This window comes from Pygocentrus nattereri, chromosome 5 (genome assembly GCF_015220715.1).
Source record: "Pygocentrus nattereri isolate fPygNat1 chromosome 5, fPygNat1.pri, whole genome shotgun sequence".
Taxonomy (NCBI): Eukaryota; Metazoa; Chordata; class Actinopteri; order Characiformes; family Serrasalmidae; genus Pygocentrus; species Pygocentrus nattereri.
The window spans coordinates 15,007,361-15,032,232 of NC_051215.1; the positions used below are offsets into that span (position 1 = coordinate 15,007,361).

General features: G+C 37.7%; 1 protein-coding gene across 1 annotated transcript in view; it reads right to left on the reverse strand.

The window, feature by feature from the left end:
- nr3c2 (nuclear receptor subfamily 3, group C, member 2) overlaps positions 1-24,872 on the reverse strand; it is a 151,540-nt gene that overhangs the window by 58,883 nt on the left and 67,785 nt on the right. Inside the window, exon 3 of the mRNA XM_017701448.2 lies at positions 15,166-15,293. Within this exon, the coding sequence (XP_017556937.1) occupies positions 15,166-15,293 (128 nt within the window). The remainder of the gene's footprint in view (positions 1-15,165; positions 15,294-24,872) is intronic.

Sequence of the window (24,872 nt, forward strand, 5' to 3'; positions counted from 1 at the left end):
AAGATGCCCACAATCTGATACTCGCCGCCCCATTTGCTTGCACACAAAAGGTGTATCCTCCGAGCTCTCCTGCATTTTGCATTGATGTCAAAGAACAAAGGTATCACCCAGGAGGCGGAAGAGATGGGAGATATTTAAAGCGCCAGCGCCAAGGGCAGATAGGCTGGGGTCAGCTGAGGCTAGACGAGGGCGACAGAGATGACCTGTCAGGTTGTGTGTGTTGTGCTACACATCTTTTTTTACGTTGACTGTTCCTAACAGTGACAGTTTAGCCTGCGGCAAAGTTAAAAGGGGAATTCCGCTGATTTTCCCAAATCCCTACATTATTCATTCTTTGAGATATGAGCAAAGTCATTCAGGGTGGTTTGATGTGAAATGGCTCAGTGTTGAGAAACTTAGTGACTTGGATTTGTTTTATAATGGTGGTGATAGGAACCAGACATATAACACACTTATAGCCATTTTTACTCACTGTCCAAAAGGACTGATACACCTGAGTCTTCTTTTTTTATATATGTTGATAGTGGTACAAAAGTGGTACATCTGATAAAACATTTTTGAGGGTATTATTTTGCCTCACAACTACTCTCCGCTATGAATGTATGTAAAAAAAAACTTTCCTTCAAATCAAAATCTTAATTGAAATTATTATAAAACAGTGTTTCAGGCATCAGACAAAAGCATTTGTGTGATACATTTCTGTGAGGTATATTTTAGAGGCATTAAACAGACACCTGGTTCCTATCACCACCATTGTAAGCAATTCTACTCTGCAATTTTCTCTAGAATAGAGCATTTCAAATTAAACCACTCTGCATGACTTTGTTTACATCTAAAAGATTCAATTACCCAGAAATTCTGAAAAGTTGGTGGAATTCCCCTTTTAACTGACTTGCATGAAACAGGCCAAACGATGTGATAAAAATATATTTGTGGTTTAAATTCATGAGTATTAGAGGTCTTTGGACAGATTTCCCTGCCAAGCTAGAGGCTAATGTAGCTAACAAGTAATGGATATTTATACCCCACCAATTAGCATGCTACAAACTACATGCCTAAATCACTGCACACTTGCATTAAAGTGTGTCCAGTTGTTAAGTTATCTCAAACAGACTTGCTAGTATGACAGTTTTATCTATAAAACTGGAAGCTGCTGTTTTAAGATACATTAAGTACTTTTACTGATTAATACAGTATTTCATAGACTGTCACAGTCCTCTAAACTTTCATCTAATTAAAACATAAAGTCAATTTTTTCCTGGTTGCCTTACTGATTATTCACAAACATAAACATCCTCTGATCATCCACAGGTGGAGCTCAGGTGCTGTGCAATGGCATTTTCTCGCACAGCTTCCATTTATGTTTGGCCACAGAAACCTTTGTTCTTTTCTGGTTTTTTTTTTTTAACCAGTGAGGAGCATGGCTGCATTCCCAGGCTAGCCTTGATTGCCTGTTTTGTTCCTGATTGGCACATAAACTTGTCAGTCATGTTGAAACAGAGTAGGAGTTGTGCTTAAATGACTCTGGCAGAGCTGAACGATTTCCATCAGCCTTACTTTTACCTTTTCCACATTTTTCAGCCCTGAACGCCTCCACTGTGACCACTGCCGGCTTGTTCCTTACTGCCCCTGCAAGCTCAACAAAAACCCTTGAAATAATAACTCATGAAAAGTTGCATAGAATATCATTAAGTGCAGTGCCATGCCAGGCCATTGATGACATTTGAATAATAAGCAAGCAACAAGCACTTATAAATAAAATAAAATAAAAAAAAATATCCTGGCAACCCATATGGAGATGTTTACAGGGCCAAGCTGCACTGTATCAACAAACTGCCTATCTGTGGTTAGGGAGCTGGGTCGGAGATGGAGCCGTTGATGAGTCAAAAGTGTGTTGATGCTGGGAAAACTGCAAAAAGGCTGAACAGCTCTGTCTTTTTCCCTCCCACTGCAAAACTCATGCTTTGTAAAGTTTCTGCCATGCACCGCTGGGCTTTGTCAAACACACATTTGAGTTTTTAAAGTTGTACTCCAGCATTTTTCAACCTGCTGTCTACCTGATGCATCTATAGCATATATTTGATTACCACTAGAGATGCACTGATACCACTTTTTCTCTTCAGATACCAATAGTCATACCTGATCCTTTAGTATTGGTCGATACTGAGTACCCATACCAACTCTATCTAATGTAACTCACATTTAAGTCCTGATATTTAAAGTTACATTTATTAAAACATTTGTTTTGGTAAAATTTATGTGATATCACAAATAAAACACAGCAGCTTCTCTCAGCTTCTTTTTTCTGGCTCAACTGAAGGTGTAATGGGGAGCGAGGAGGCAAACACGGGGCTTATAAAACACAGGGATAACGAGGGACAGGCCGGAAAACAGGTGGTGGAGTCACTAAACAAGGGGGCTGGATCAAAACTAACACACACGGAAGATCAAAACAAAAAGCACATGGAGTGGGAGGAGCCAATCGTGACAGAAGGGATGGGCCACAAGAACCCGCTGATGAGTGATACCGCTGACCGACGGAGGTGCACTGCAGGCAGGACTAGTGAACACGGGCCCGGCTAGTGGGCTGCTATGCTAAAGTCTAAATCAAGGCTAAATGTTCATCATCAAAATCATTATTCCGATGTCTGGTGGTTCCTTCAGCTCTCTCCATAACATTAAATCAGTTTGTAAATGACCACACATCAGCAGATGAGTTATTACTAAAAGAAGCAGCTCAGCCGTTCAGGTAAGCAGCTCTGTTATCATGTTTTTCTCACCAAATGCTGCCATTACAGATTATGCCATTTATTTTTATTGCTGCATGTCATTCCACACCGTCGACGTGAAGTTCTGTCTACTGGTGTGCATTCACGTGGCTGGAAATGTGCTGGAAATGTTGTCTCTAATAATCAACAATATGCTACATAGATTTTTTTCTAATCTGAGTAAAAGTAGAGAAAACCTGTTAATTCGTAATGCACTTATAATCCATTGGGAAGTTCCTTCAGCATCTAGCCACAGACTTGTATTATAAACATGCTTCGATTCAATGTTTTTTTTCTATGCTTTTCTAAATACAGGGAAAATATGTTGGAAATGTTATTGATCCTAATCAACTACATGTTATAGATGCAACAGACTGAGACTAGGCTGAAAAATGTTGGACTGTTCCTTTAACATCTTCAGAATTAGAACTGAAGGACAAGACAGTCGTGAAAGACCTTAAGCTTGTGTGCAGGCCCTCACTTGACCAAGCAGTAATTTTCCAGCTAAAATACACATTAATTCCATATATTTCTAGCATAATTGTTCCAGTGCATCCCAGTGAAGCCCAAAAGGCAGGCCCTGCAGCTAAACCCTGTGTGGTTAGAGTTGCCTCGTCTCCAGCAGCAGCCAAATTCCATAATGCATTGTCATTATGAAGGAACAGATGCTATTTTGGTCTGCAGACTGAACAGCTGTAGAACTGTGAGCAGATAGGGCTGCAACACATCACGCTGCATAGAAGGACTATTCAGCTTCCACTGAAACATTACACACACACACACACACACTCATGCATGCACGCACTCACACGCACAGGGGAATTACAGTGTTGATCCTGGCAACCATCCCACCAGGGATTACGCTGTGGGGAGCTGGGTTGGACATGCTAGGGTATAAAGAAACCCAAATAATATGCAGCCTTGCAGTATTGAAGAAGATAAGTAGCAATTATCAGTGAGTACTGAAAGGCCAATATTTATGATCAATTAATTTCACAGTCCTTTGTAGTCATGTTATCATTCTGTAGTCGTTGCCCATATTTGGAACTTCATGTAGTTTTTGGTAACGGTTTATTTTAAGATCTGCTTTTAACAAATAATTATTTAAAAGCCTAGAAAATAGAACCATGCCATTTGTCAGCAAGATTACAAAGGATATAAATGTGTTTATATGATGTATTAATAAGGCATTTTTAAAATGTGTTATTGACTGCTTGTCGACTAATGACTTAAATGTAAAGTAACTGTAATCTTTCAAGTGCAAGCATGCTTAAAATGTCTATTTGCGATAACTAAGGGACACAAACAGAGGACAATGATCTGAATGATCTAAATTTACCAAATTTACCAAACATAAAGGAGTAAATGTGGTACACCATTTTATGGTAACTTACTAATTTACAGTAACAATGTTTTCTTAAGTTACAGTGTTTCATTGTATTCTGATATAAAAAACTGGGGGCTAACACCTTAGGACCTATTATTATCTGTAAGCACATACTAAAAGTATGCTTATTAAGAATGACCAAGTCCCACCTTATTTATGGCTTTATTTAGTTTTTGGAAGCTATTTCCAGGCCATTTGTAAGCATTTACAAACAGTAAGTTACTGACAATTAAGTATGCATATGTTCTACTTTGGATTTGGCCTTGCATATTCATTAATTAAGTTTTATTAAATGTATTTTGTCATCTGCATACTATTTTTAAGCAATTTGTGGACATTTATAGACACTGGTTAGCCATTATATGATCATACATGTCATTCTTAAGGCCATTTCTGGTCCTATTTACTAGGGCATTGTTATTGGCTCACTAATAGTTCAATAATAGTTAAGAGACAAACCTTAAAATAAAGTGAAAGAGAAAAGTACGTAATATTTAAAAAAAATTGCCACTTTTGCACCATGTAATAAACAATAATGTTTTTGCTGTACATACATTTTCACCCGAAAATGTCACTGAATCCTCTGAATTAAGAAGCTGTGCAAGAAATGTGAATACTGCTACAACCAAGCTAGCAGTGCTGTGCACTGAACTGGTAACCTCATGAAATACTCCACAAACTTTGTCAAATATGCTGGATAAGATGCTTATGGTGGTGTAGCTGGTGTCATAGAATAAGGTTGAAGTACAGTATTAGAGTACAGAATAGAGTTGAAGTACAGACTTAGGCCCAATTCCATTTCACCCCTTGCTCCTACCACTTAGCCCTTAGAACTAGTTTTGCGCATTCACATCTAGGGTTGGGTGTCCCGATTTTTGTTGAGATTGAGGGGTAGGGCGAAGTGTTATGGCTACATGACCCTCCAAATGAAGGTTTCTCAGTGGCACACTCCAAACAGAAAAGAAAAAAAAAGAAAAGCGGGCAACATGGCTGCACGAGCGCTCAAAGAAACCCACAAATATAAGCATTTTCTCCATTATAAAATTATGATAACCATTATATTATCTCTGTTTAATGCAGTTTCAGTGTATTATAGTTGTTTTCTTCGTAATTAGCATAAAAAAACACTAAAAGTATGCTAATGTCTCAGTATCTAGCTAACTTTCCTGTTCCACCTTAAATAGCCCGGCAGTATTGATGCCTGAAGTTTCAGAACGTAAACAGCTGCACCGTTTAATGTGGAACGGGAAAAATCGTCAAGAATAGCTGACTACAGCTTCCAATGAATTAGCGGTGGGCGATAATAATCCTATAGCCCCTCTTTGTTACCCTAAATGTTGCTGAACTTATCACTGAAGACGAGTCGGGTTGCCTACAGGTCCCCGCTAGAAGCTGTTAATGAAGTAATGTTTTTTTTTTTGTTTTGTTTTTTGAGGGTTGTCCCATTTCATAGGGCAAGATTTCAACCACTACCCTTTGTAACTCCATTCCAAGAGGTTAGGGTGATAGTCGAAAACAAGGGGTAGGGGTAAAAAGAAGAAATGGGATTGGGCCTTACTTACATGCAACATCATTTTAATGTGCAAGAGTGTTAACTTGCTCATGGTACATATATGTGGCAACATTCATTAGTAATACACTGAAATGAAAATCCTTGGCTGAAATCGAAAACAATTTCCAGGACACACTTTGCAGACAAGCCGAATCAGAAAAAAATAACAAATATTAAAACTAGTCTACATAACCTGAACTTGGTAAAATCACTGAAATGTGTAGGCTACAGCATGTGCCATTAAAAAAACATTTTCCACAACAGACAATTCCATTATTTTTAGTTATGCATAACACTATCGCTCTGTCAATTGTGAATTGCTTAGCTGTACTGCGTATTATGTGGAATGCCATGTTTTCAAGTGGTATGAAATATTGGATGTTGCATGCCCTCTTGATATTATATGAACAGTGATTACACCTCTCTTGTCTAAAAACCCATGAAATAACACACATGGCTGGCATTTTCTCTGTTGATCTGCTGATGCTCAAACTGTTTGAATGCGCCTGAGCTAAAAAGATAAAACAGCTTTTTATTGACTATTTCTGATTTTCATTACCATTAAATTATTTTTAAAGATTTTGACACTTTGCTGTATGTCTATTCACTTTTTTTTTTTTTTTTTAGTTTTAGGCGGCATTGCTAACACTCACGTTGCTCAGATTACCGATCTGTTATGGATTTAAGCATGCTGTAGTTTAACATAAATTATTTCTGACTCACAGCCCTTAGAAACAAACAGAAAAAACTGTTAAAAAGTATGGATTCTAAATTTTCAACATATCCCACATGTTTCTAAGTAGAAAAGGATACATTTCATTATGATTTGATTTTGATGAAAATGGTTGTCTTGTCTTATAAATAAGAAAAAATAGATTCTGCCACACTTCTGTTGTCTTTTGAGTTTGATGTAAAGGCAATTTGTTATATAACTAAACAGGTAGTCAGTAAACAAATTATGTAATTACATTTGAATAGTACAGCACAATGATATCAATAACTCTAGACTGTTAAGGAACTGCTTCACCTCAAAAGAGCCCAAAATGGTGGAGTAATTAGAGCAGTTTACATAACCTTACTCAGCAGTCGAGCAGCTGAACCTGGAGCTGCACCCCCACCCTCAGGTAGTGCTTCAGAAAGCAGCCACTTCCTCCCTTACGAGTAATTGTATTAAATGGATGTAAACAGGAATTGAATAGGTCAATTTTAACACCTTTTTGTCCAGTTTGTGTTCATGTGTCGTAATGTTCTAAGTCAGATGTTTAATGAGCAGAGACGCTTTTGCCTTTGAGGCAGCAGAAAAGTCTCTCTCTGTGGAAAGAGGCCGCGGCTGACAGAAATGAAGCGTCGGCTGGATTATTTCCCTGCTGCACTGATGCTTGTGTTCCGCAGTTTTCTCATATTTTATCAGCAGAAGGCCAACCATGCTTTATTCTCCTCCACTAAACACCTCTCACTGCCTCTACCACTCTCAGTCCTTTATCTCTCTCTCGCTATCTGTCTCTTCATATCTCTACAGTCCTTTCTTTTCATTGTCTTCTTCTCCTTTCACTTTATTCCTTTCTATTTATCTACATCTTTCTTCATCTACTTCTCTTCTATCTTTATCCCTCTCTTCATGTCTCTCTCTCTCTCACTCTTTACTTTTCCTTTATCTCTCTCTTTCGGCTCCTGATTTTCTTTTCGATCTTTATCTGTTTCCCCTTGTCTCTCTTTCTTCCTCTCCCATCTCTTTGTATTTCTTTCTTTTTCTCAATCTTTTATCTCTCTTCATTCTCATTCTCTCTTTTCATTCTTTTTCCTGTCTAACTGCCTCTTTCTCTCTCTTTGCATGGTTCATTCCATTTTGTTCTCTCTCTCTCTCTCTCTCTCTCGCTCCCTCTCTCTCTCTCTTTCTTCTCTCTCTCTCTCTCTCTCTCTCTGGCTTTTCTCCTCATTCACTTGCCTATTCTTCTTTCCTTACTTCTCTATTTCTGTCGATTTCTCTATCGTTGGCTCTCTTTCTCCTGCTTCCCTCTGCCCCTCTCTCCCTCTCAAGCGCTGCCTTTAATATCTCTCTCTCTCTCTCTCTCTCTCTCTCTCTCTCTCTCTCTCTTGCTGCCCCCTCCCTCCTGCCTTTGCTCTGTCTCCCTCCCTCTCTTTCTCTCTCTCTTTCGCTTGTTCTGTAACTAGGCTGAGGTCAGGTAAGGTAGAGGAACACAGAAAGAGAGAGAGACACAGCGAGAGAAAGAGAGTGAGAGAGAGAACTGCATCTCCTTTGTCTGCACTACAGCAGACTATGGCCTGGGGTGTTCTGTTTAAAGAAACACTTCACCATTAAATAAATGAATAAAAGAATGAGTCAATGAATAGATGAATAATTGACTAAAAGAAACAATTAATGAATGAATGAATGAATGAGATGCTAGCATGGCCGCTAACATGGCATTATCATTACTGACTTTCATTCAATATTAACAGCAGTAGCTCCTTCAGGAGAAGAGTTCCATCATCTCAGGGCTCCACGGGACACAACACACACCTGAGAGAATGCTTTCCGTAAACATAAACACACACATACACATATATTGGTCTCCATATACTTGTGAGGACTTCTGTTAACTTCTGTGTTACTGTAGCCAAGCAATTCTACACCTGCACACAAACCTACCCTGAACCTTCACCTCAGTAACCTAAAGGCAATATTACAGCTCCTAGTTGATTTACAACGAAAAACATTTGTCATTTTTGCCATTTTCAGTCCTCTCAGTACATACTGTATGACACGTAAGATCGTTCAGGATCATAGTGACCTTGTTTACATTTTCTTTAAAGAGTAACACCAATAAAAATTAATTTAAAAATAATGAAACCAGCAGTAAAGCCTTCCCATCAGCTCCTCTCCGAAAACATTTCGGTCAGTGTCATATTTCAGGCTCATAACCTCGGGGCACAGCTTAAATCTGCTATCAGTTTTTTTTATTTACTAATGTTAGCTGACTTGCTAATACTGATCAGTTCCTATTTTGTCCTTCTTATTGTCCTCCCTATCATCAGTACCTCACTGTTAGTGACTTCAGTGCTAGCTAAAATCAGTAGTAGCCTAGCTAAAGTTAACTTTTTTGGAAAATGTCTTTTTATTGTTGACGCGTCTTGTTTTTGTTAGCACTAGTGCTGCTCTTTAAGAGGAGAAATACACTACCAGGCAGCAGCTTGTCATAATAATATATATATACAATATAAAATGATATACAACATATACAACAATAACTATGTATCTGACACAATGTACATTTAAATATTATAAACCAGGCATCAAAAGGTAGTTTTTTCTGTTTCATTCAAAATATTTTGTATCAAATGAGAAATAATACACTGTAATAATTGTGTATTTACATTATTCATTGTCAAATTTTCTGCCCTCATATTTGATGACTTTTGAAATTTGAGGTATACCGGATATTAAACTGATTAAGTGTATTTATTTATTTATTTATTTATTCATGCATTTATTTATGCACGCATATAGTTAGTTGATTGGTTGGTTAGTTAGTTAGTTTCCTAACAATAACCCAAAACTGTTGCACAGTTCTACAATTTAGAATCTTTTGACCTGGTTCATCCTAAAAAACAGACAATAATAATGTGATAATAATAATAATATGAGAATATTAATATATTATAAGTATGTATTAATTGTAACAACAATATGTATCACTCAATTATTCCTAGAAAACATTCATCATGTTCAGGCTTGACTGTATGTGTCTTATTACACCTTTTAATCCTTCACAGCCCAGTGAAAGTGCAGCTGACCTCATGTGACCTACATCTGTTTTGTAAAGTCATCGTACAGAGCCTAAAGCAAAGCTACCCTCAAAGTTTAAAATAAACTCCTGTACTGAGTCCGAGTCATTAGTGCTGCAGCCCCTCCTGGGGAGGAGAGATAGCTTTACGGTGGGGGAGTCACAGGCCCTGCATTCACACCACACAGCTGTGACTGAATTAAGTCTTAAAAAGCTTGCGAGAAACAAGCAGTAATAACACCTCAACTCCCTCTGCAACCTCTTCCGCAAACTGCAAAGTTCTTACCAATATCACAATTGTTCTCATTATATTACAATCACTACGTTTCACTTCAGCTGAGATACAGACTGACTGCTCAGAAGCAACATTAAAGGGGAAAATTCTTGCTTTTTTCATCATTTCTACATGATTTAATCATTAAGATGTAAGGATCATTCCGAACGGTTCCATGTGAAGTCCATGTGAAGTATGTTATTCTAGAGAAACCTCATCACAGTAGTGGTGATAGGTGCCTGAGACATTTTTAAGATCTGGTTTTGGCCTCAAATGCAATAAAAAAAACAAACATGGTGGAGATGTAAATGCAGGCCATTGTAGGACAAAATACGATCCCAGTATTGGCCAATCACAAAAGAAGCCAGATGAACATCTAAAGAGCTGCAGGTCTCACTTGCCTCAGTTAAGGTCAATGTACATGATTCCACAATAAGAAAGACACTGGGCAAAAATGGCATCCATAGAAGAGTTGCTACGCGCAAACCACTGCTGACCAAAAACAACACTATGTCATTTGCCAAAAAACATCTAGACAACCCTCAAGACTTTTGGCATAATATTCTGTGGACTGAGTCAAAGGTGGAACTTTTTAGAAGACATGAGTCTTGTTATATCTGGCGTAAAGCTAAAACTGCAATCCACCATAAGAACATCAAACATGGTGGTGGTAGTGTGGGGCTGCTTTGTCATAACTGATGGCCACCATGAATTCTGCTCTTTATCAGAGGATCCTGAACAAGAATGTCCACTCATCAGTTTGTGTCCTAAAGCTGAAACGAAGTTGGGTTATGCAGCAAGACAATGATCTAAATCACACAAGCAAGTCCACCTCTGAATGTAGCCGAATTAAAACTATTCTGCAAAGAAGCGTGGGCCACAATTCCTCCACAGCAATGCAAAGGAACAAACACTTGATTGCAGTTGATACCGCAAAGTGTGGCAAAATCAGTTACTAGGGGGCATTTACTTTTTAGTATACATGATTATCTCCAATAAATAAAATGATCATTTAAAAGCTGCATTTTATATTTACTTATGTTGTCTTTACAGTAAAATTAAGTGGATGATTTGAAACATTTAAATGTGACAACTCAGCAAAAATAGAAGAAATCAGATAAGGGGCAAATACTTTTTCACAGGACTGTAAAAAGACATGTATATACAGTTGTCATTTTGGATAGATATAACATATATTTCTGTTGTAGACATTGTGACCCGGTGGTGGATCACCACCACTGAATTCGTCTAATTTTTCAAGTATTCTACATAATTTAATGGTTAAGATGTAAACAAAGTCATTCACAGTGATTTCATGTGAAATTTATCAAGTCAGAAGTGTTCACGCTGGTGGTTGTAGGAACCAGACATCTGAAAATGCTGTAGCCCAAATGCTATATTTCGGAAAGTTATTACATAAAATATCTATGAAAACATTGAGAAAACATGTACAAAATTGTATCCAAAACAAAGTTGTTGTTAGTTCACTAGTCATTGAATTTCTGTTAGACTTTCCACCTCTGGCTTCTGTCACCGCCACTATAAAGAAATATGACTCAGTAAGTTTCTCTAAAGTGAACCATGTCACATCAAAACACTTTGAATGACTGTGGAGACATCTCAATGATTTAATTGCACAGAACATTTTCATAATTGTAGAAATTTCCCTTTGAATGTCTAATTACATAATTACATTAGAGTAATACAGTAAAGTGAAAGCAACAGCGGCCAACTTCTAAAGGTAATTCGCCAAGTGATTATTCTGTGCGCTGCAAGACATGAGTGACGTCCGCTGAGTATGTACATTTGTACTCATTCACAGAGGCCCTGTCAGTTTTGAAAGGAATTTAACAGTCAGCAAGTTTCTCAGTAATAACAATTTAACTTCAACCGACTGAATAACTCCTTACACCTCAATCATTCGATTAGGCAGAAATTCGGTGGAATTCCTCTTTAAGTTCTAAAATATTCACTGATCCTTTACAAAAATATGAGGTTATTTAATGTGAATTATTTCACTTATAGTAGAAATTGTCAAAAATGCAGATTCTAAGCTTTGAACCAATCACCCATTTGTATTTGTAAGCAGAACAGGAGATATGGAGGCGCACACTGAAACTGTTCGGTGTAATTGAAATTCACTGTGAAACTATGGAATTAACTGCATAATTACACTCACACCACAGTAGAGCAGCTATGAAATGTAAAGGACCAGATGTAATATGATGTGCAGTGTTACATGGTTGGCTCTGGTGAAACATGTACATCTATTTGCATGTGTATGTGTGGTGTGTGTGAAAGTGTTTTGGCATCCAGACTCAGGTGTAAATGAGTTAAGTCAGAGCCTTAGACAACACTCTTCAAACCAAAAAGAGAAAAACACCTGAGTGAAACCTGCAACGTGCTCCTGTTCAGCTGAGAAAGCTGATGTCACATATCTCTACACATAGTAATCGCTACACGCCAGTGGCCCAGCTGGAATTTCATTTGAAGGGGCATTGATATATCAATATATTGAGCATAACACCCACCAGCTAAACAGCTTATTTGTAGCTAAGAACATTTTTGGGGCCAGAAGAACAACACTTCATTCCACATGATTGTTTACCTCCCACTTAACTGGTTAACATTAGTTATAACTACTGACATCATTCCACAGAAAGTAAAGGTTTATTAAAGGGTCCATATTTTCTCCTTTTCCTTCATAATCAAACAGGCTGCTTTTTAAGCTGATATATGTAAATGAGCTTTGTTGTAACTGGCTGCCTCATATTGTGCCTCTTTCAAAAAACAGACCGAGTTTAAACATTCTTGACAACTTCAGTGTGAATAGGCAGGGCTAAATTCCTGTAGGTTGAATAGGTTGAGGTGATGGTCAGCTTGACATCACAAAAAAGAGTGAATTCATAACAGGATGTTTTCTGCATCTTACTTTACAGCATGGAATGTGGAGTGAATGCTATGTTTTCAAACTTTATGGTGTGTACTCTATTAAACCCATGAACGGCCATGTGAACGTTGCCATGATAGTATCTGCCAAAAATCTGTGATGATCTAAGGAGAGCTTGACCATCTTGATCTCTTTTATTTATTTAAGGTGAAAAGCATCGTTTGACCATGATGAGCTTACATTTTTACTACTTTCATTTGCATTGGTGCAATTTTTTATTAACCTTTTTTTAAGTGGGTGGCCTAGACTCCCACAGCCCTCCCATAACTATGCCTGTCAAACAAACTAAAGCTGAAAACAGAGAAGATATTTTTATGTAGTTTCAAACATGATTCTACAAGATATTCAAAAACTTAAAGGTGAAATATTCTTAATGTAAGTTAATAGAATGAGATTTTCTTCCAAAGAATTGTGGACTATTCCTATAGGCCTGTTCATCATGACATGTTTCATATAACGCAAAGGACAGCTGATGTTTTCAAACCTGAGAAAAAAAAGAAGTCTTAATACGGCAGTGATATGAAGACATCCATTTTCTTCTACTGATTATGCTGAATCAGACATTTATCAAAAAATATGGAAATCAAACTCAACCACAGCCTAAAAAGCTCTTTCCTTCATCACACAGTCAGGACACTCCTACAGCTCCTGCGCCTCAAAAAGCCTGCATGCTTTTCTTCAGACAGATTTTGAAGCTCTTTCTATCTGGCTGTAAGTTTCTGCTCTGTGTAGTTTGCGCTGGTCCGATTGCTGAGTCAGCGCTTTAGCTTGGAGCTTTTCCTCTGAGACTTGAGCAGCCTGGCGCTCTCACTCCAGCTTAGCTTGAGGTTTCGGCCAGTTGGGTCCTAATGGTGGGGTTGCACTGCAATATGCCGCTGACCTGCAGGCTCTGACCACATCTTTCCCTCCAAAATGGGCATAAATTATCCTATAGGCCATCGTTAAAGCCTCTCTAGAGAGAAACGTATATTTCTATCCCAGCTCACTAAAGCCTTTAACACTACTATATGAAAGCAACCCTACAAGTGTATGCTTTTCTTTCAACGCCATATAAGTAGCAAGTATTGGACTGTACAGTATAGTGTTGATGGTGTACACTGTTTCATTGTAAAAATCTGAGTAGGATGTCATTAAAAAAGAGTTAATGTTCTAAGAGCACAATCAAATACTCTCTGCATTACTCGTGTGCAAGCAGAGTGTGAACTACTACTTAGGCAGCTGGCTAAAGTGGAGTAAACACTATCTAATTAACCTAATTAAACCCCTAATTAAAATATAGTTCAACTGCACCATGATAACTAAATGCTAGTGATGGTGATGCATCTGTTCACATATATTTGATACATCTTGTACGTATCAAATCGCTCATATAAACATATGCCACTCATAAGCACAAGACAATGTGCTACCTACCAACATCATTACAAACATTTAAAGGGTTTCTCCAGCCAGACTAGGGAAACTCTCTTCTAGTGATGTACATTGAAAGTGGGAGGAATTTTGGCTGTTTGAAAAGTTTAGCTTCCAGGCAACTTTAGCTACCTGCCTTCCATCTACACTCAAAAACTAGTAGAAATAAAAAGATGTTTCACACAGTAAGTCCCCAAAAACTAGTCTGGCCAAAATTGCTTCTTTAAGGCAGGGGTCATCACATCTGGTCCAGAATGGTTTGATTTCCCTGTTTAAACACACCTGCAACAACAGTTAGTTAACTATAGATTTTTATTTTAGTACTATATTCTGATGCAATACTATACATCGCAACTACTGTAAATTATTCAGTAACTACTTTAAATTACTCAGTAACTACTATGAATTTCAGTAGCTACTACAAATTATTCAGTAACTATCAGTAATTATTTGGTAACTACTAGCTTCTATGAATTATTTAGTAACTGCAATAAATTAGTCAGTGCATACTATTAATTATTCAATAACTATTGTGAATTATCAGGCAACTATTAATTATCAGGCAACAACTGAAATCAACACAAAGTTTGTTGTTACGGAATTACGTAATATCCCAATATATTTAGTACTATGAAGTTTTGATTTATCTTATCTGATATCCTCTACACTCTTAGCAAAAAGGGTTCGATATATGTACCAAAAGGAAAGGATTTATGCCTTGTAACAACAGCATCATCGTTCTTGCCACTGAAAGAACTATATACAACAGATTCTCAATTTAAGTACAATATAATTAACCTTTTAAAGCATACAAATGGTTCTTTGAGTTACGATGGTTCTATATAAGACAGGGATGTTAAGCAGGGATGCTATGTGCTATACTGAGGGCCTCGATGGACTGGACTTGATGACCTCTGCCTTAAGAGTATGTTGAAAGAGTACTTGGTGCCTTTAACATACCAAAAGCAGTCAAAGCCTAGTTGCGACAATACTCAAAAATCAGACCACAAAGCTAAAATGATGAACTTAAAAGCTTTACCTTCCACTGCTCTTTTGAAGAAGACTTTGCAGCTCCCACAGGTGACCACCCCATAGTGGCAGCCGGACGCCTCGTCTCCACACACCAAACACACTTTGGCCGTGGAGGACGAATGCCTCAGCGATGCGCTGCAATGACACACAAAACACTTCCTTTAGCCACAGAGGGCAAAGCTATTAATAAAATAACAACAATAAACAACATCACAGGAAAACACTGTTTCTCAAACCTGAGAAAAAAAAAAAGTCTTGATGTGGCAGTGATCCATTTTCTTCTACTGATTAAGATAAATCAGACATTTATCAAAGATATGACAATCAAACTCACCTACAGCCTAAAAAAACTAACAACAACAACATCACAGCAAAGCACTTGTATTGTATTGTACTATTATGTGGGAGTATTATAGTATTATGTGGGACAGTCACAAAGTCAGCCTCACAAGTCAAATCATGTTAATGTTCATCTGAAGCATGATTCATTATATCATGGCATTTTAAAAAATATGAATTTTTATTCCATAATCCTACATTATAAAGTTTTTGACTCTTGCCCACAGCTATAATATATATTTTGATTACATCACCACAGAAACAGTCTTAACCAATAATGACAAGTTTTACCTCCCCCTTCCCACATCCTCACCTAGAGCACGCTCGCTCTCTTATATATATATATATATATATATATATATATATATATATATATATATATATATATATATATATAATACAAATCATTACTGATGTTTACATATATGCTACAATTCAAAAGGTCAGACATGCTCATAGAACAACCTTTCAATGTATTATTATTATTATTATTATTACTATTGTTATTATTAATGTTGTTGCTGTTGTATTTATTAAATGCTAAATATGTTTAAAATAAAAAATAACAAATTATTTCATTAAATCAGTTAATTAATTAATTAATTAACTAACTATCTCTTAAAATGGAAGGGCTCATATATCGGCACACACATTAATTGCTCACTCTCATAACTACAACACACACACATTAGGTCATAAAAGTTACTAAATAAATGATCATAGTCTTAAGATTAATAACGGACTAATAACCCTGCCACCTAAAGGGTTAAACTGCAGTGACCAATGAGCACAGCACTGGGTTTGCAGTAGTCCTTTAGGGTTAACCTGAGGACTGACGAGGGAGTACACACAGTCAGCGGTTTATTTTTGAGAAAGTTAGGCCTAATGACTGCAGTATGAGGCAAATGCGCAGTGCATTTCTCTCACTGTTACTAGGCACCCAAAGGGCTCAGCATATGCCAGTGACTCATAACGTATGCCTCGTCATTTAGCTTCAAATCATGAGGTTTTCAGGGGTGGTCCCCTGAGCACAACTCTCAACCAAACAACTCCCACAGGACCTTCAAGTGCAAAACAGGCCTGAAAACCGACGGCCGCTTGAAACCAGGGGAAGGCACATATGGAGCAAATAATATAACAATAATAAAATAGCAACGAGGCTGAGCGAGAGGAGATTTTACATCCTGTGTCCTCCAAATGAAATCGAAACAGTCCAAAAAAAAAAAAAAAAAAAAAAAACGAAAAGAAAAACCCGAGGCGCGCACTCCAAAATAGTCACGCTGACTCGGCAGAAATCTGATTAAATCAGGCAGCGAAACCTGACATAGTCCGAGCAGGGAGAGCACTGCAAAACCAAAGTCACCCCCTCAAAGACACCTAGGCTATCAGCCTAAAACAGCACAGCCTAATGTAGGCTCATGGAAAAAACACATAAAGCTGAACACCCTGTTAATAAAAAAGCATATCACCGACACTTTGTTTTCCTCAAATTTTAGGTCCGAGTGGGGTACAGACTCCAAAGTGCTACATATTTTGGTTAAAATGATGGTATGTAACCAAACAGTCAAACTATTACACTGAAAAACCAAAAAAATGTTTAAAAAAAAAAGGTTTCAAAATGTACCAATCACTACCAGGTGGTCATAAAAAATGCAGTGCAAAGACATTTTTCAGAGTTTTTCATAGCACATATCTTTCTATTAACAACAAGTGAAACTGTATCTGGGCTGTAAAAGAAAGTAATGATTCGTACTACAGTTGTACCGGGCCCTTTTTGTCTACTTTATGAGATTTTTCCCATATTCACTTTCTGGCATAAACATGTGACATTGTAGTGAGGTGCACGTTTGTAATTATCACCTTTTCATTCCAAGCAATTTCCCAGTTGTGAGACATTTCATTATGTCATTTATCAGCTCAATATCCATATATAGCTGTAACATGTTTCAGGATAATTTAGATAAGCTGTCTTGGAACCCGAAATAATTACCTGATACTTTGTTTGTAGTTTGTACTTAGAATTCAAGAGACTGTAAAAGAAAACATTACCAGTATATTAACTCATTAACATTGTTGATGGTGCCTTATAGCGTATCGACAAATGTTATTTGGCTTATTGCATAGTAAGGCTTATTATTTGGTAACAACGGGGACTTAAATGCAAACTGGCTGAGCTGTTCTTAGGTTATGTAAAACCTTGGCCCTGCATAAAATTTGTTTTAACTTAGTTTCCCCACTAACTGGAACTCCTTCCATCAGATCCCACAAGGCATATACTCCTCATGGATACCCACTTATGGATGGCTATGGCACTGCTGGGGTCCAACCTCACAACCTTCTACTGGGGTGACAGTTTAGTCTGTTGCACCTCTCAGGAGGCCCAGAGGTTACTCAGATTTGTGTCCTTTCATGCTTAATACACTGTAAAAATATTTCTTGTTTTAACTTTAAAAAGTAATGTTTTAAAATGTGGTGTCTAATATAATAGTCTAAGTATCAACCCAGCATCAGGAGGTTGTGAGTATAAACTCCAGCGAAGAGGAGAAACTGTCTGGTGGGGTTGTCTGACAGAAAGAGTCCCGGCTTTCCCAGGGAAACGAAAACTAATGAGTGTCAGGAGAACTAAACTATGAAGCCTGAGCTGAGTAAACGGGGTGTCCTGAAGTTAACTCAAGAAAAGCAGCGTAATCAGTTACCTTATAATCTGAAGTTGAACTGACTTCTCGTTTCTTACAGTTTAAAAATTCATGCAACAACAGCATTAAGAAAATACATTGTTAAAAAGAGAGCAGTATATATTAAATCCAGAAATACACACATAAAGGGTTACTTTATTAATGTTCTTCCAAAGGGATTTAGAGAGATTCTTGTCTCTCTAAAAGCAAAGCTACATATTATTACATTTTTTTCTAGTAATATTCATCCAGGAGCTCAATACCTCTGATTAGCTTTATTCAATTAATTTCATGGTTCTGGCAGAGTATCCGCCTCCTCCCTCTCTCTCTCCCTTTGCTAATGAGCTCTCTCACCCATCATAATCGATAGTGCAGGGTAATTGTCTGCTTAACATTCTGACAACATCATGCCGTCTTAACTAGCCGTCTGCTCTCTGAGGCACGCTCTGCTCAGCGAGGGAGACGACATGCAGCGGCTCCAACACAATCCAGCGAGCTGATCTAATTCTGCCGCGCCCATCTAAACACACATTCAATTTGTTAGCTGCTTAGCTCGTCTCTGGTGATGAAGACGATTGGTGGGCCCTAAGAGCCAGTCAGTGTAGCGACGCCAGTGCATGATTAAACGAATAGTTTTGCGAAAAATCTAATTTGCACAATTTTCCCTCTCAGCTCAAATCCAGTAAATCAGCCAAGATATGTTTGGTGTCTGAATTTTGCCTCTTTAGTTCTGTATTGGAGCTATGAGGTTAACAAGTAACTGAAGCTTATCTCTCATCAATTAGCGTCATGCAAACAAACCTTAATCATCAAACACTTATCCTGAAACAATGTCAAGTTGAAAGGTAAACAGACTTTCTTATGTAGTTTCTGATACTGCAGCACGCTTCTATGAAACCAGACAAAAGGATGTAGTACAGGTTTTGAGATTTTTTTCACTATGCAACATACAACAGATGGCCAGAAATATGTGGACACCTGACCTACCTGACCTGAGGTATATGAGCTTGTTGGACATTCCTTTCCAAAATGATGGACAATAGCCTCCAATGTTCTGGGAAGGCTTTCTACAAGATTTTGAAATGTGCCATGGAATTTTGTGCCCATTCAGTCAAAAGAGCATTTGTGAGGTCAGGCACTGATGTTGGACAAGAAGACCTGGCTCACAATCAACATTTCAATTCATCTTAAAATTGTTCAGTGGGGTTGAGGTCAGAAAGAGAGGGTTTGACAAGTTCCTCAACACCAAACTTGTCAAACCATGTCTTTTTGGTTCTCACTTTGCACACAGGGGTAAATTCATGCTGGGACAGGAAAAGGCCCTATTCATACTGTCACCGCAAAGTTGGAAGCCTATAATCGCCTGAAATGCCTTTGTATGTTGTAGCATTAACATTATCCATTACTGGAATTCAGGGGCTCAAACTTTAAAAAACAGTGAAAGACTATTATTCCTCCTCCGCCAAACTTTATTGTTGCCAATATGCATGGTCTACCAATTACAGTTGGCAAAAGGTGGTATTCTATAACTGTGACACATTTAAAGTCACTGAGCTCACATGAGCATGACTCATTCTACTGCCAATGTTTGTATATGAAGATTGTACGGCTATGTGCTTGATTTTATACCCGTCAGCAATGGGTGACCCAATTGTCAGGAGGGATGTCCACATACATTTGGCCATATAGTTTATCACTGTGCATTTTTTTGACCCTACACATGTCTGTGTGATCATTTTGGCATGCAGGTAGCATGCTTCTAATAGTTGGATAGTGGCCATTACTAGTTACAGTCGTATGAAAAAGTTTGGGCAACCCAGTATGTTTTGTTGATATTTTAAGTGATAAGGTAAAACATTCTCTAAAGAACATTAAATTTTAAATAATAAAAATAAGTTTGAACCCTGTAAAAATGTTTTTAACTTATTTTCTTTCAGAATTTCAACAAAGTAATTTGACTGGGGTATTCAAACCCCAATTCAGAGAATGGCTATATATTACAGCTCCAGTGCAAAACTACAGAAGCAAACATTTCTTGGCTGATTGACTACTTCAGAGATAAGTGGAAAATTTCTGCTACCAAACTATCATTTTAAGAGAAGGCCAGCTGTGTCACCAGTCTGGTTCCATATACGTCAATTTCCCTGTCTGAAAGCCTTCTGCCACGAGAGAATAAAAGGCGGTGTAAAAAATAAAAGAGGTTTGATAAGGTGACTCCTCCCACAGATGGGGTAAGTGGGTCAGTGTCCACAGTTATGAAACAGCCGACCTGTTTAAATGCTTGATGCCTGGAGTGTTTTGGAGCATGCTTTTGTACAGTAGAACTATAGCAGCATTGAGAGAGAAGCATCAGCCACTGTGCTTAGACTGGACTAATAGCACTCCATTAGGCCAATACTGCATGATGAGGTGCAGATTAGCTGCACTTCTACCCTATTTAGGCCTGCAGGTTGAAATATGCTGCAAAATCTATATTAAATGGTTCTGCCCACTTCCAGGAACTGTGACATTGCCTTCCTTTTTATAAACCTCTTGTCCATATTTATATCTGCAGGCAACAAACTATAAGATCTGTTGATATTTTCCCATAATGCACGGGAAGGAAAAAGGGAGGAGTAAAAACTTGAGTATAATGCATGTAACACTATCCTCTAACTCACAATACACACAGATCAAAGGTCATTCTCTCTTTCTTTATCCTTGTGCACCAGAAACAAACTCAGAGCAGCAGATTCATTGTTTATTATGCTCTTTCATCTTCAAAAAAGGCCTGAATTTGGGTGAGTCCAATTTCATAAACATTGAGGCCTTCATAAATTAGAAATTGCCTTGGCAACTATGTGTGGGTGCTTGTTTCCAATCTCCTAAAGCATTACGCAGACTTACATAGTACATAGGTTTGTAGTATTTTAGGTAGAGTTGCATGGACATGTATAGACAAGAGCACTGCAGCTCAGCTATTAGCTCAAGTATTAGTGATCAACTGATCTGGTCCGAGTTGCCTTTTTTCAATAACTTGATCATTGAGAAGTAAACAAAGTCACACAGAAATAAAAGAATGAAAAAAATGCATTGCAAAAATAGTGTAAAACAGTGTTAATTTCTTAAAATCCCAGGCTTTTTACATTCTGAGGCTTATTGTTCAGTAACCACAGTGACTTCAAAGCAAACAGGCTAAGCTATTCTTAGGTTATAGAAGTGTGTAATAAAACTTTAAAGGGTTAAACTGCCTTACAATACCCTGAATGTGCAAAATTGACTTTTTAGGCCAAAACTTGAATTGACAATAACCATAAAACTATGTTTTAGGGATTAGGCATCATTTATAACGACTTGATACAATATTTTTCAGTTAAATAGCTTTCAGAGGCATTTAACACAATGGACATCTGGTTCCTATCACCACTATGAACAGTTTAAAGCAAGTAGGCTTCTCTGGAACACAGCATTTAACCCCAAATCACCCTGAATGTCTTTGTTTAAGTCTGAATAATTTAATTACTCAGAAATGTTGCAAAATCTGTGGAATTCTCCTTTAGCATAGAGGGCATGGTCATATACCATTTGGTTTACACTATAGTCTACTAGCCTCTGTCTGTGTGTCTGTCTATCTAGCCACTATGAAATACAAGTGCCTTAATAGAGCACTGGTATCGGCTCAGTACTCAGTATCGGCCAACACACTGTCCAGATATCAGATTGGGTACTGGGAGATAAAAGGTTAAATATAAGAATGTAAGATGTACCTGCTTTAGACTGACATGTAAAAGAAGATACGTTTTCGGAACAGAAACAGAAAGAGGTGGTTGAAAAAAAGCCTTTAGAGAATGTAAACACATTCAGCTACAGAGCAGATGTTGAAGCTGAACATAGAGCTGAGTGCGTGAGGGACTGCATTAGACACGGCAGCACGAGGCGAGGCATTCTTGGCATTGTTTTGATTCTGCATACTTTACTGCACTTTAAGGAGTGTGGTGTCAGCTGAGATGTGTGAAAACTCACTGCCGGTGTACAGGATTGGGGGGGCGGGGTAGGTGGGGAGGAGAGTGACGGATGGACTGCAAACACAAGTGAACGGCAAGATAACCCTGCTTCTACGCGCCGTGCCGGAGTTGTTGGGTGCCAATCTTCGGGGCAGAACTTCCTTCCGTGTCTGTTCATGGTGTTCTTGGCCTGCTTTCTCAATCTCCTCGTAGAGTTAACTGATCAAAGCCATACAGTCTTCCCATCTCATGATGATGTTTGTGCTTCATTGCGGAAAACAACATGCCATTCAGTCAAACTGCAGAGTGCACTAGCAAGTATGATATCTGGAAAAATAGTTCAAAAATCTCATTTTTAAGGTTTTCGGCATACCCCAAATGTAGACCTGTTTGGACATACAAGGTTTAATTTTGCACTGAAAATACAAGATTGTGCTCTCCAAAGGTTCCTCTTTTACATTTCCATAGCATATAAGGAGGTAAGGTGTGAGGCAAGGGGTTTAATTATTCGCCTTATCACAATTTGCATAATCATGCATATTCATAGTGCTGCACATTCTTAATAAGCTTAAAGATTGAGGGCTGCTCCAGTGTCTTTTTTAGTAGTTTCTTGAGTGAAAAATAACAAGAAAAACATTTATTAACATTAAACAGATTATTTTTAATGGTTTAAAATATGACTTAAGGATACTTTAACTAATCTCAAATAGACTTGCTTGTGTAGTTTCAGACACTGTTTTATATGAAAAGTCCAAAACCACCCAAATGTCTGCAATATATTTGTGTCTCATCGTGACAATTAGGTATTAGACTAGGCCCAGGGACTATTGCAGAGCAATAGCTGGTGTCATTTACTTTCAGTGTAAAAACCTGTCATAAATTTGCTGATTCATTTCATTATAGCGTCCTTAACGTTTGACCATATTAGTTGCCATTAATATCCCATGTATTGTATCTACCACAGATGACTGTGTTTTAGAAACATAGCTGTTGAGTTGCACTGGTTGAACATAAGGCATGTGTCCCATTGTGGCAGAAGATATCATGTCTGTACAAAAAGAAGTCTATGGTGCAGTGTACATGTTAGGACATCAGGTTTCAGACATCAGACAAAATGGCTTTGGGTCTCCGGAAAACTACTGTCATGCTGCCATACAACTGGACAATTGCCTTGAAGAAAAAGTTAACAGGCTGAACAGCTACAGACAGACATTTGTGTGACGCTGGCAATTCTGTTGTTTTAATTCCATCATGTTTTTCATATGATCACTGTGTTTCAAGATTACAGCTGAAATACTGGGCTGGGGAACAGAGGTGTCATTCATTACTGTTTTTAGTGAAATCAATGAACGTGTGCTTACTTTTTAAGTCATCATTTTGTCCCATTAAATGTCTCTGGGACCTTCTGGGAAAATGTGCAGTTTGCGGTGGTCACTACAGCCAAGTGATGACAAGATCAGCAATGTTATGAGCATAAAAAGCGCAACACCTCAAAAAAACATAATGACTCCTTGAAAAAGCCCAGTTGTTAGTGGTAATGAAATGCAACCAGAGGACAAACTGCCAGTTGAACATCACTGGGTGCTGCTAACAGACTTGCAGTAACTGGTTGACACTTTATGTTCTCTTTATAAATATACGTATGTATGTAATAATATTCATCCTTGCTAGACTAGGCTGAGCAGGTCAAGTGAAAGCTTGAGAGAAACAACAAAAGAAAGACTTCGAGTTCAAGCCTTTAAAGAAGGAATTAATTCTTCTGAGACATTCGGAAAATGTTATTTCCATGCTGGTTAGGTAAATATCTGTATTTAAATTTAAATCCATAAAAAAAAAAAAAAATCAATGGAACATCAAAATCCAACATAGTGTCGAGCTCTGTGTACACACTACCCCCTTTAGCTTGATGTTAACTTGACGCATGGTGAACATACTGAAAAAACTAATTGCTTTGCTTTACTGATTCTGACACTACCTGATTCTCAGTGTAAACACAATTCAAAGCTGAAACAAAATGACTTTCTTAGCATGTAGTAATTGGTGTAGGCTAAAAATAGAATCCTCTGACTAAAGCATTTCTCTAACAGGTTCAGGTTTCTGTTGACAGATTATACATCGACACATAAGCGTTCAAGCGTCCCAATAATAAAGATTATTTATATTTTTATTTATTCCCACTTTTCTATCAGGGTATGAAGTTATGAGTGTTTAACTGTCTCTTTGCACAAAGTTCTGACTAGAGGTTATTACGTGGTCAGGAAAAGGGTGGACTGATTGATTACACTTTCACGACCAAATTTAAAACAATACACTACAACCTCAACTTTTGCTCAACTGCGCTTATTACAATTATTATGTTATTATGGTTCTTTATGTGACTACGCTTCAACTTACACACTATCACTATATTTGCTTCTGTGTCCGCTTCAGTGTTAAGAACGATCATACAAATTACTGCAATAAATTGTGCAAAAAAAAAACTATGTGGAAATAATAAAACCAAAGACAAATAAAGGAAAAACTTCCCAGATTAACCACTTACCAAGGTTCTTTTCCCCAAAAATCTGCTATAGGCATCAAGATGGCTGCTACTGCTTTAGCTATGCAACTCACTTTTTTATTTTTACAAATACTAGTATGTCAGTAGTGTCAGAAACCTCATAAGCAGGTCTTGCTGATAATATGGTAACACTCTAACCTCAATAATAATACCCATT